Here is an 11,351-nt window from a genome sequence, read left to right on the forward strand (position 1 = left end):
CCCAATGCATAGTTATATGTCTTAGTTGTGGGTCCTTCTAGTTGTGGCATGTGGGACGCTGCCTCAAGGTGGCCTGACGAGCAGTGCCACGTCCGCACTCAGGATCCGAACCGGTGAAACCCTGGGCCGCCAAAGTGGAGCACAAGAACTTAACCACTCAGCCACAGGGCCGGCCCCTTCCTCATCTTTAAAATAGACATAAACGCTTACTTTGCTTGATTAGTATGAAGCTAAAACGATATAAAGCAGCTGGTGCAATGCTCAATGGAATTCAATAAATTCATTTGTTCAACAAATATTTAGCCACTCTGAATTCTGACTCAGATTTACATCCATGCAAATCTTTCTCCTTGTAAAATAAATGTTGGATAGCATGGATGAACAGTCCCAGTTGGAAAAGAAAGATTCTAAAGGGAACAGCATGTGCAAGGGTCCTGGAGAGAAAGGGCTCAGGGTGTTCAAGAAGCAACTCAATTGGAGTATGAATTATTATTACCTGTTTTGTATAGATGAAGAAACTGAGGCTCAGAGAAGATAAATGACTTGCTGGAGATAACCAGATTTTAAATCTAAAAGTCTGGGTCTTTCTGAGTCAGAATCCATCCATGATACCCTACTACTGCCCAACCTGTAAGTGAGTGAATGAATGAAGCAATCTTTGGACACACAATGGCATGGAGTCATTTTTCATTCTCATCGGAAAAGTAAAACATCATACCAAATGGTGCTGACAGGAAGTCTTTAGGCATTTACACTAATAGATCTCTGTAAGAACTTAGCTTACGAAGTTATGTCAGGTTAAGAGAAGAAGGGGAGAGGGTTGGAAAAGACAGTCTAAGTAATAGGAATGGATTTCAAACCTCTCCTTTCCATGAACTATTTCTAGCATGTCTTTTTTTTTTTCCTGGGTGGATGTTATATGACAAAATAAGATTTGACATTTAAAGCAACATCTTTCAGCTAAACCTGGACAGCTTGAAAGCTAGATCAAGGGATGACTTTGCCAGAAGAGTATCTGAACATCTTGGATTTCCTTAGACATGAGGGATCTTCTTTGGAGCTTGGCCCAGATCCTGGCAGTGAATCGAGGGGTGCCATGGTTTCTATAGAGAGCTCTTCAGGTGGCTCCCCCATTCTTCTACCCCTAGCATACTTGCCCAACATTTGTCCTCTTAGATATCCAGTCAAGACCAGGTGAGCCGGGACTTTCCTGTTGTTTCATGTGACTGAGGTCTGCCTGACAGGGATGATCCCCAATCCCTGTACCCTTGTGTTTCTGTCGCATTTCAGCAGGGGCAGACCTATAGAACAGAAGATGTTCACTCTGCCCAGTGTACATCCCAGGAGATAACCACGCCGTTGTCTCGTTGTAGCTACAGATGCTGTTCTTCACTTAAATTCCTGTGCCCATTCATACCTTCCATAAACATTGTTTTCATCACATGTGCCAACACACTCATTTATTCACTCATTTACTATATGTTGAGCAGTGTTCAAGCTGCTGGATCAAAAAAAAAAAAAAAGACGGCTCCTGTTCTTGGAGCACTCACAGCCTAGGCAAGAAGAAAGATGTAAAACCAAATGATAAAACAGTATAATTGTTGGAATAAAGGTTTGCATAAAGTGCTTTGGGAATAAAGGGGGGAATAACTTCCTTTGTCTCATGTCTTTAAAATATCCAAAACACAGAGATAATGATGGCCCCTAAAAGTTGCAAGGAAAATCCTTTTCCTTTATGAACTTATTGCCAGAAAATGTATTTTCTCATACTGGTATGAGACATGGTGGTATGAAACATGTGGTGCATGCAGTTTTATACTGGTTGCAAGGTAAACTTTGAAACTATTATATTTCTTGGTATGATGAAGAAAAAAATTGAAAAAATTAATATAGCTTTAGCTTCTCTTTCATCCATTTGTTCAAGTGTCCAATAAACAGTTATTTTGTGCAGTACCTACTCTGTGTCAGGCATTTTAATAAGCACTGGGGACACAAGGGTGAGGAAAAAAGTCCATTTTTACCATCATCGTGTGTCCATTCCAGTGGGGGCATAGGGAGTAAACAAATAAAATAGTGAGTATATAATATAATCTAACGTAGCAAGTGCTGTGAAGAAAACTCAACCAGGTTAAGGGACCAACGTGGTGGAGATGGAGCGGTTGGAGGGTGAACACTTAGGGAAGAGGTGATAACTGAGCAAAAACCTGAAGGAGCCTAAGTTAACCATATTAGGCAAATTTATTGGGCAATATTAATTTTTCTCTAGTGATTTAGTTTCATCTCTTCCTCAGAATAGATAAGCTAGCACTAAAATTTTATAATTATACTTTGATATACAAAAGATAGACATGTGGGTAGGTAGACAGAGGACAGACACTGTGCAGTTATGAAGAAAATATAAAGGTAGTAGTTGACATCTAGGGTATATGACTCTAATGTGCAAATGAAGATTAAATTACATAATCAAGTGAAAATCAATTATAAAGTATTAAACAAATTATATTTACATTGTTGTTACTCTCAGTATAAAAATTAGTGCTATTTTTCTTTTAGTTAATGAAACATCCCTATTATTTATTCTAAACAACAAGTGGAATGGTTGTGTATTTCTAGGTGATTTTCCTCAAATTATTATTTTTTTCTTTCAGGAATGGTTCACTGTCATTGAGCATTATCACCGAACCAGTGCCACCATTTCTGAACTGGTTATAGGAAATGAATACTACTTCCGGGTCTTTGCTGAAAACATGTGCGGCCTCAGTGAGGATGCAACGATGACTAAAGAGAGCGCCGTGATTGCCAAGGATGGTGAGTTGACAGTGGACTGGACATTTGGAAACCTTGGTTTTCAATGACTAGACCGAGAAGACTAAGAGAAGAAATGTAATGAAAGGGGAAAAGAAAATGATAAACTCACATTTTTAAATTATGGTAAAAATATCCAAGTGAAATTTTAATTTTACGAGTAAAAGTTTTAAGAAAAATTATATTATTTATTGCATTTTTAAATGTAAGCTTTAATTCATTCCAACTTATGGGCAATAGGTCTATAAATGCCCAGAATAGGAAAAAGTACACATTTACTTCTTGAACTTGGGTTACTTTTATTCTTGGACACCTTCCATGGAGCTACAGATGAGACCCACTCTGCAAAGGAAAGAGAAGCTGAATTCTATCCTTATTGTTTCATTTCCTCATTAACCACTGTCCTGCAAGCTCTTCCTCATTATTTTCACATTAGAGCACATTGCTGATCAAAATACTCAGACACCGAATTCTTCTCAAAATTTGTTCAGTTTCAGATGACCACTCTGGCTTTCTGCCCTATGTGTGATTGGCTGTACATTTGTACCCTTCAGAATGAATGCCATGTGGCCTTCGTTCATGTTTTCATGAGTTTCAGGGAAGTTTTAATCATGAGTAAAGTATGCCAAGAAAAGTGTATATTTTTAATGCTTGTATTTGTATATTTTTGTATATTTTTAATGCTCGTATTTAAGGTAAGATCTACAAGAATCCAGTGTATGAAGACTTTGATTTCACAGAGGCGCCCATGTTCACCCAGCCTTTGGTTAACACCTACGCTGTAGCTGGTTACAATGCCACCCTGAACTGCAGTGTGAGAGGAAATCCTAAGGTACCGTGTATTTGTATTTGTTTTTGTTTTTGTTTTTATCATATTAAGTTTAAGAATTAACCCCAAACTCCCTCTTTTACATTTGCCATGTTGTAATTGTAAGTAATAATATAAACTGAACTTCTGACTGCTATTTGTGTCTTTTTCTGGGCTAGAAAGGGAGTTCGGGGTGGTGGTGTTGGATAATTAAGTACACTATTTAAATGTAGTAACAAAAAATGCTTATATTTCTTTTCTAAGAGATACTTTCTAAGGTCAAATCAAACCATTCATTTTTACAAGAACTAAGAGGTAAGGAGATGGAAATAATATTGTTTCACCTGAAAAATTAGGTGGTAATGTTGATTCATCAAGTTTTCTGAAATAGGTTAAAGCAAATAATGATGACGTTATAATGCAAGGCAGAATTTAAACTGTGCTGTAATAAGGGTACAGAGGACTGGGAAGGGATTGAAGAGATTTAGAAAAGTTTTAAGGTTTCATGTTGTTGGCATTTGAAAAGAACAACAGATTAATGAATGTTGCCCATAGAGATATCTATTCCTGGGTGGCACTGAGGGGAAGTGCCCTAGAATTTGGAAAAAATGCAAACAGTGGTATTTTCCCCGCATATACCGTGAACGGAAATAGGGAAGAAAAGACAGAAGCCAAAATGAGCATGGGAGGAAGATGCTGATTCATGTTTAGTTAGAAGTGATGCTGGTATATCCAGGTGGGGATGGCTAGTGGGTGGAGGAGAGGTTCACTGGAGCTTAGGAGAAAGTCCAGTGCTGTGACTTTCAGTTTAGGAGTCCCCAGGCACGAGGGTGCTACATTCCACCCCTCTGAGCCGAAGCTCTAGGAATAATGTCATTGAGGAAAGAAGGTAGTGAGCAAAAAGTCAAGGACCAAGGTATGACTCAGTGAATGCTCTCATTTGAAAGGTGGAAGGAGGAAGATGACAGTGTGAAAGAGACAGGGTCTAAGCAAAGCCAAATCATATGAGAGGTGTAAGAGAGAATGTGGACGGTGTGTATTTACATAAGGAAGGAGAAGACAATATGAGAAAAGAGTGGAGGGTCAATGATGTCAAATGTAGTTCAGAGGTTAAGCAGAATGGAGTCACCTTCCTGGGCAATAGGGTCACTACTGATCTTGAATTTCCTGGCTGGAGTAGATCCATTGCCACCTAACGATAACATACACAGATGTCAAAGGAGAGATTAAATGGTGAGGAGATATAAGCAGCCCATAATGAGTTAGAAAAGAATATCAGGAAAAGGAAGTGGAGAACATCAGATGGTTATGACATCTTATGGGGATTCTCTGAAAAAATGCCCAGTAATACGCACTCACTAGGATGAGTTAAGCTCATGGACCTGTGAATCAAATGTGAATGTAACTGAACCCGTTTGGGAAGATTACCCAGACCTGTCCTCTGAAGAACCTGGCTTGCTTCTTCAGAACTGCTCATTTGCTTTCTTCCCAAGTATTGAGTACAATTTAATTTGAAAGAAACAGTCCTTAAGTAAATGTGAGTTCTTCTTAGATGTACTTTCTTTCTAAGCCATGCTTTAAAATTCTGTCACTGGCTTTGATGATTTATTATTAGGATAAGTATAGATATGTTTTGACCTAATTTACTTAAACCTTAACTTCAGCCCAAAATAACCTGGATGAAAAACAAAGTTACTATTGTGGATGACCCAAGATACAGGATGTTCAGCAACCAAGGGGTCTGTACTCTGGAGATTCGCAAGCCCAGCCCCTATGATGGAGGCACTTACAGCTGCAAAGCAGTCAACGACCTCGGGACAGTGGAGATCGAATGTAAACTGGAGGTGAAAGGTATGACATCCAAGATCTCGTGCACAGACTAAAATGAAAGGAAATCATTTGATTATTGTCCTCACTGCAAAATGCAAATTGTTTACCCAAATGTTCTGGGGTGGAGGAGGAAGTGGGGAGAGAACTTGGGGCGGGGGAGAGAGGACATTTTTATATTTTGCATTCACCCTGATTTATTTGTTGAAGGCAACTTTATTATTTAAATAGACATTTTTATCTCTTGCAATTATTGTTAACTAAAGGAATATTAGTTTCAGTGGAATGCTGGTTTGTGCACAGCATGGGGAGAATGAATAAAGTTAAGGGGGTATTGCTTTGGTGCTATAGTCCATCTATAAATAGACGCCTAGTGCAAAAACTTATCTAAAGAAACTGCAATTAAGGAATTTACACTATTTTTAATGAATTTACTATTTTGTGAAACTTGCAATATATATGTGGGTAAGCTTGCTAATTTCGTGTTTAATATTACACATATAGACTATAGCACACACATATTATAACCAGTTGCTTTTAAAATCTCACTAGAGAATTTCTATTTATAGGTATGCTTGTCATTTATACTAGTTTTTAGAAGTGTTGCAACTAATGTAAACTAAGAAAACATATAAGGATTTATGTAGTAAAAAAAAGGTCTCAACATAACTTGTCTTCTTAATACATTTTAATATTAATTGCATATAATTTTTATACTGAAGTTTTTTCTTGACAATCAAAACCTACTTTGGGATACCATAAGAATTCCTACAGCTGTCAGAGTCACCATTATGAAATAATAGGTGACATGATCCTAACGTCTTTTCTCTTATCTTATTCTATTGTACTGCCATTCTGTGATAACTGAAGTCTTTATTTTTCCTACCTCTCTATAATGAGGAAATTATGATCTAAAAGTCAGAAAGATAAATTTGTAAATATCTGTTTTAGAAAAAAACATAGTAAGTGCTTAGGGTATTTATGTTAAAAAAAAAAGAGTTTTTTAGTCCTAAATTTAGAATAAAGTATAGTAAATTTCTTGAAAAAAATTTTTTCCTTTTATAAGTTTTGAAAAATGGTATTCTTTCTCTTATGATTTCTGTTCCTCCTCAGGTAATACAGTATAGTAGATTCATAATTGAGTGATAAGAAAAAGGTTTTTAATTTTTTTCCTTTCAAATATAAAAGCATATAATAGTCTTAGAAAATTTCAAACCTTACTATCGAGATAATGCTTATAAATTTAATGTTATTATTTTAGCTGTTTATTAGCTTTAAATGCAGGTTAAGGTCCAGTTGCAAGCATATCTGGTTTCTAAACCCCTAGACTTATTAGTTCCAGGGTATTGTTGGTACCTACATTTCAACACCCAAAAAACAAACAAAAAAACCCAGTACCACTTCTGCATGCTTTGGAACTAATTGGATGTTGCTAATGATATAAAATGATGAATTCATAGATGGTGCGATATTTGGGATCCTCCATAAAAGCAAATAACGTTTTGCATATAGATATTTTTTTATAGTAAATTGTATAGTAATTGCTTAATAATATAAATAATGTATTTTAGTATGTAAGTTCATAAAAAGGTATCAATTGTGATATATTAGTAAAAGCTTTTGGTCCTGAAAGTAAAGCCAAGATTGTTTATCATCAGATTGTTATCTGATAATAGGTGACTTGAATCAAGTTAAGCTGTGAAAAAAATAAAGGTAAGAATGTCAACCGAGAATAAATAAATACCGGTACAAATATTCTAATTCTGCAGTGATATATCAAGGAGTAAATACCCCTGGACAACCAGTCTTCCTGGAGGGGCAGCAACAGGTTTTTTAAAGTTCATATCCCACCATATTTCTTCTTTCCGTTCCATTCCTCTTACATGAAATAGCACTTTGCATGTAAAGCTTGACTTTCTCATTTGCTTTTAATTGTATTTCTTAGCAGCTCATGGCATAAGTGTTTATGCCATGAATAAGGAAGGCCAAATTATTCAAGGATATTAAGTAACGTAGGAACTAAGTTTCGTCAGAAAACTAAGTACCATACCACAGGTCCCCATAAATAAAGCCAGAAAACTTACATTTGAAAATGACCTCATTTTAGACATAAGATTATCGAAATTTGGGAATCAATGACATTTCTTTAATATTTTCATTTTCAAATGTAAAGAGATATGTTGTTCTTCCTTTAAGATAATTTCCAGTGTAGGCTCCTTAGAGCCATGTTGAAATTCAGAAAACTGAACATCTTTAAATTGCTAAGCTGTAGCAAAAGTGTTCTGGGCATTTTGATAGGAGAGGACATAGGTAAAAATAGATCCAATATTGGGAAATTTTTATATTTAATATTTTCAATGAAAAATTCACCAGTAGACTATCTATAATGCATCTATCTGCTGGACATTTTGATATTTTCATGGGACCAAGATTATTTCATATATTCATGAACTTAAATGGAAAGAAAATCCTATGCCCCCTTACTAAGTGTATCAAGTGATAAATGAGTCCTATTGTATACATATGATTCACCCCTATTTGGAAGAGTGAATTAAGAAGTTCTTTGGGGCTGGGTTAATGAATGGATGTAAACTCTAATGGCATACATCTATGCTTGAGTTTACAATATTTGCTCTCTGAATTCCCAGAGATAATGTCAGCTTTCAAAAAAGGAAAGAATTAGGGCTCCTTCTTTAAAGTTTTATAGATTATACTTTCTAGCCTAAGTTTGTTTAAGCCTTGTGTTTATTTAAATCAGTCATATATAATCAGTTAAGAATACTATATTATAGAATACATTAGTCTAATATTTATATCTACTTGATAATTTTGCCTTTTAGAATTTCAACATATATATATGTATACTAATGCTTTGTCTATTGCCTATGTTTTTCTTTTGTTGAAAAACAAAATATATATATGTTGTAGGGTTTTTTTTTTAAGCTTATGGTTTGGAAGCTCTTATGTAAATATTCCCTGTACAATCAAATAGGCTTTGCCACCTGTTCAGGCAAAGTGGTTGTGCATATTAATAAATGTTTTACATATTAATGATCCTTTTGAAGTGACTGGATCCCTGCCCTTCATTCCATGCGCTTCTATTTTTCCTACATCCTTCACATGACTAAGGATTAATGAAATCACCTCATCATAATCGTGACCATAATTTCATCCAACAAATACTCAACTTTGGTTTTAGCACTTTATTAATGCTTACAACTTCTCTCTCTCTTTCTCTCTCTTTTCCTTAGTCGTAGCACAGTAAGGATTTTTGAATGTATATTATCATCTAAGGTAAGCTTTCATATGGTTTTGGCATATGAAGCTTATGACTGTCATAAGCCATACAAAGCCTGTGGAGTATGGCATGATTTTCATTATGTAATGCAATGAAAATAGACTATTTAAAATCTCTAACTTTGTAGTTTTAATTTGTATTTCAGTATCTTGAAATTAACAGCTAGTACTTACCACAATCTCCTGTTGACATGAAGCTAGTTGTTGAATGCAGTAGAGCATGAATTAAAGCATTTAATGTAGATGAAAATGAGTGATATTCAAGCATCCTGAGCTCTTTGCATCAAGGAATGGACATGTACATAAATGGCATCATTTCTACCAATATGTGACTTGAATTTTTTTTTTAAAAAAGGAGAATGACTTTCCCAAATTTGCATTAAAGAAGTTTTAAGAATGTTCAAATGGCATGCTGTTTTTGTCTGGACGTGAATTTATTAGAAAGTAGTGAAACACTTCTCTAAACGACCATGAATTTTTATAGTTTCATGGGTTCTCTTGTGAAGGGTACTTTTACTTTTTAAATGTAGTTCAGAAACACGGAAGGTAAGTATGAGATATTTGTAGGTGTTTCTCTCACCTTCAGAAGGTATTGGACAGGTTTTACTATTTTTAACAAAATATTTCCAATTTTTGACAATGTATAAATAGCCCAAGTTAAAGGAGTAGTCCTTTTTTCTTCTCCAGTGTGCCTGAATCGGAACTCTTTGTGCTTAATTGAACATTAACGAACTGGAAACAGTTCTTCCCGCTGATTCATAACATGATATGCGTTTATTCTGCCATTCACTCAGAACACTTGAATCATCTGTGGAGGAATCCCCAGACCTCTTAACGAGCAATGAATACTTTCCATCCAGCTAGGAATTTAAACTAAGTTTGAATAATAGTAGAGAATAAAAGATTGCTATGAGTCTGCGGGGGAACTTGCTTTTCCTTCAATATGCCACGTGCTTTAAATTCTAAATGTACTAAACCCAGGAGAAGATTTCCAAGTAGAGACTGAATGAATCTTTGTAAATAATGGGACTCAATTAGTCACATTTCTAGGCTGCTAGTCGAGAAGTATTATTTCAGCGATTTTTCACATAGATGTTTTTGACTTTGCCCTTTCCTTTTTGTCCTCTCTAGGTGGCCTTTCCTTCTGCAGGCTCCTCTTGCAAGGCGTGCCTCCTAACATAATTGATTCATATTTGCGAGACTTGCAATCAAGCAATCCTGAGGAATATTGAGGGCTTGGGCACTGCCTCTCCGCACTTCACTGCTTTGAAATCTGGTTGCAATGAGAAAGTATTTTCTGTTTTTCCACCAGGCACTCAAGTGTGGTCATTTTCTTTCCTCCTAATGTTGAAGAAAAAAAAAAAAAAACGGTTTGCACGGATTGCTTAATTAAACATTGCAAACAAAATCTCATTTGAAGTCAGCATTTTGGTCTTCATTGTCTATGCTTGGGCACTGTACTTTACAAAAATGCAAACTATAGAATAAGCAAACCAATTGTTTTAGTTTAAAATAGTAGGCTGTAAATGCTTTTTTTCTTTCCAGAGTAAAACGTATAGTACAACACACCACTTGAAAACACACCTTTCTCTTGATCTAATAGATTTTTCTAAGCACGGCAGAGTTGTTTATTTCACACAGCCCTGCTCAACACCAGTGGCTCTGTGCCCTTTTTCCCATTTGAATTCACTAAAAGACTTCTTAAAGTCTTTCAGACAAGTTTTCCCAACAGAAGAGAAAATGTATTCAATAAATGGCACAATAAATCTGAAGTGTTTATGATGAAATGACACAGTATTCATTTATGTGTTTGGGATTGTGTGATGAGACAGAACAGAGGACAAAAACCTGGGAGTCAGAATGCTACCAAACTCAGGCCTGACCTCGACTGTGTGTCTGGCATGGCATCCTGGCCAAATCCACCAGCGCTCCTGCCAAAACAGCTGGTCATAGTGACAAAGAGCTGTTGCAGACTCCAGAGCAGTTACAGATTTAGAGTTTGCTCATGGCATCCATCCAAACTGATGGAAACCTTCTTCAAAAACGAAGAAGCTGAGAAACCTTTGTACAAGCCCATGATCTTTTCGGCAATGTCCTTCACTCTTCCTGATGTTATAGAGAAAGTTTCAGTGAGGGGAGTGGAGGAGAAGTGTGAGGAAGGGACCACACCATTAGTGTCTACTCCCTTGCCTCCCTCCTTTCTTTCTTTTTGGTCTTTTGTTGTAAGAGCTGAATACATTGTGACCTGTAGGTGGGCCCATAGCATTCTGGGACAACATTTTAAAATATCTGCTCTACTTCCTTTCCAGTTTAGAGCTGGGAAGTTGTGATGGTGGTCATGCTTCTGGATTGATCTGGGGCTCATAAAGGAAAGGAGAGGATGATCCACGTAGTTGCAGTACATTTGGGAACAGCATGGGAAAATTCGAGTTCTTGTCCAAATTATGGTGGTTGCCTCTTTTTCTATTCTGATTGGTTGGTTATCTTGCCTTACTGGTTGTTAAGAATATTGGCTATCATCCCATGTTCTCAATAACTCTGAAATAATAATGTGTGCAATCCCTATGTAAACATCCGTTTTAACCAGGAAATCTATTTACACATTATTGGCTAA

The 11,351-nt window shown here is 36.3% G+C and overlaps 1 protein-coding gene across 17 annotated transcripts in view; it reads left to right on the forward strand.

The window, feature by feature from the left end:
* The window catches only part of MYBPC1 (myosin binding protein C1), a 105,830-nt gene extending 95,306 nt beyond the window's left edge, over positions 1-10,524 (forward strand). For 5 of the 17 annotated variants that reach the window (XM_070507143.1, XM_070507144.1, XM_044745580.2 and 2 more), the window contains 4 exons: positions 2,649-2,808; positions 3,501-3,637; positions 5,278-5,464; positions 9,869-10,524. In XM_070507143.1, coding sequence (XP_070363244.1) covers positions 2,649-2,808; positions 3,501-3,637; positions 5,278-5,464; positions 9,869-9,969 — 585 coding nt within the window. In that variant the 3' untranslated portion in view covers positions 9,970-10,524. Of the gene's footprint in view, positions 1-2,648; positions 2,809-3,500; positions 3,638-5,277; positions 5,465-7,209; positions 7,279-8,691; positions 8,735-9,868 lie in introns of all 17 variants that reach the window. The other 12 variants (XM_044745570.2, XM_044745585.2, XM_070507147.1 and 9 more) reach the window with 3 other exon arrangements.
* Positions 10,525-11,351: the final 827 nt, after the last annotated feature.

The sequence above is a fragment of the Equus asinus genome, chromosome 4 (assembly GCF_041296235.1).
Source record: "Equus asinus isolate D_3611 breed Donkey chromosome 4, EquAss-T2T_v2, whole genome shotgun sequence".
Classification (NCBI taxonomy): domain Eukaryota; kingdom Metazoa; phylum Chordata; class Mammalia; order Perissodactyla; family Equidae; genus Equus; species Equus asinus.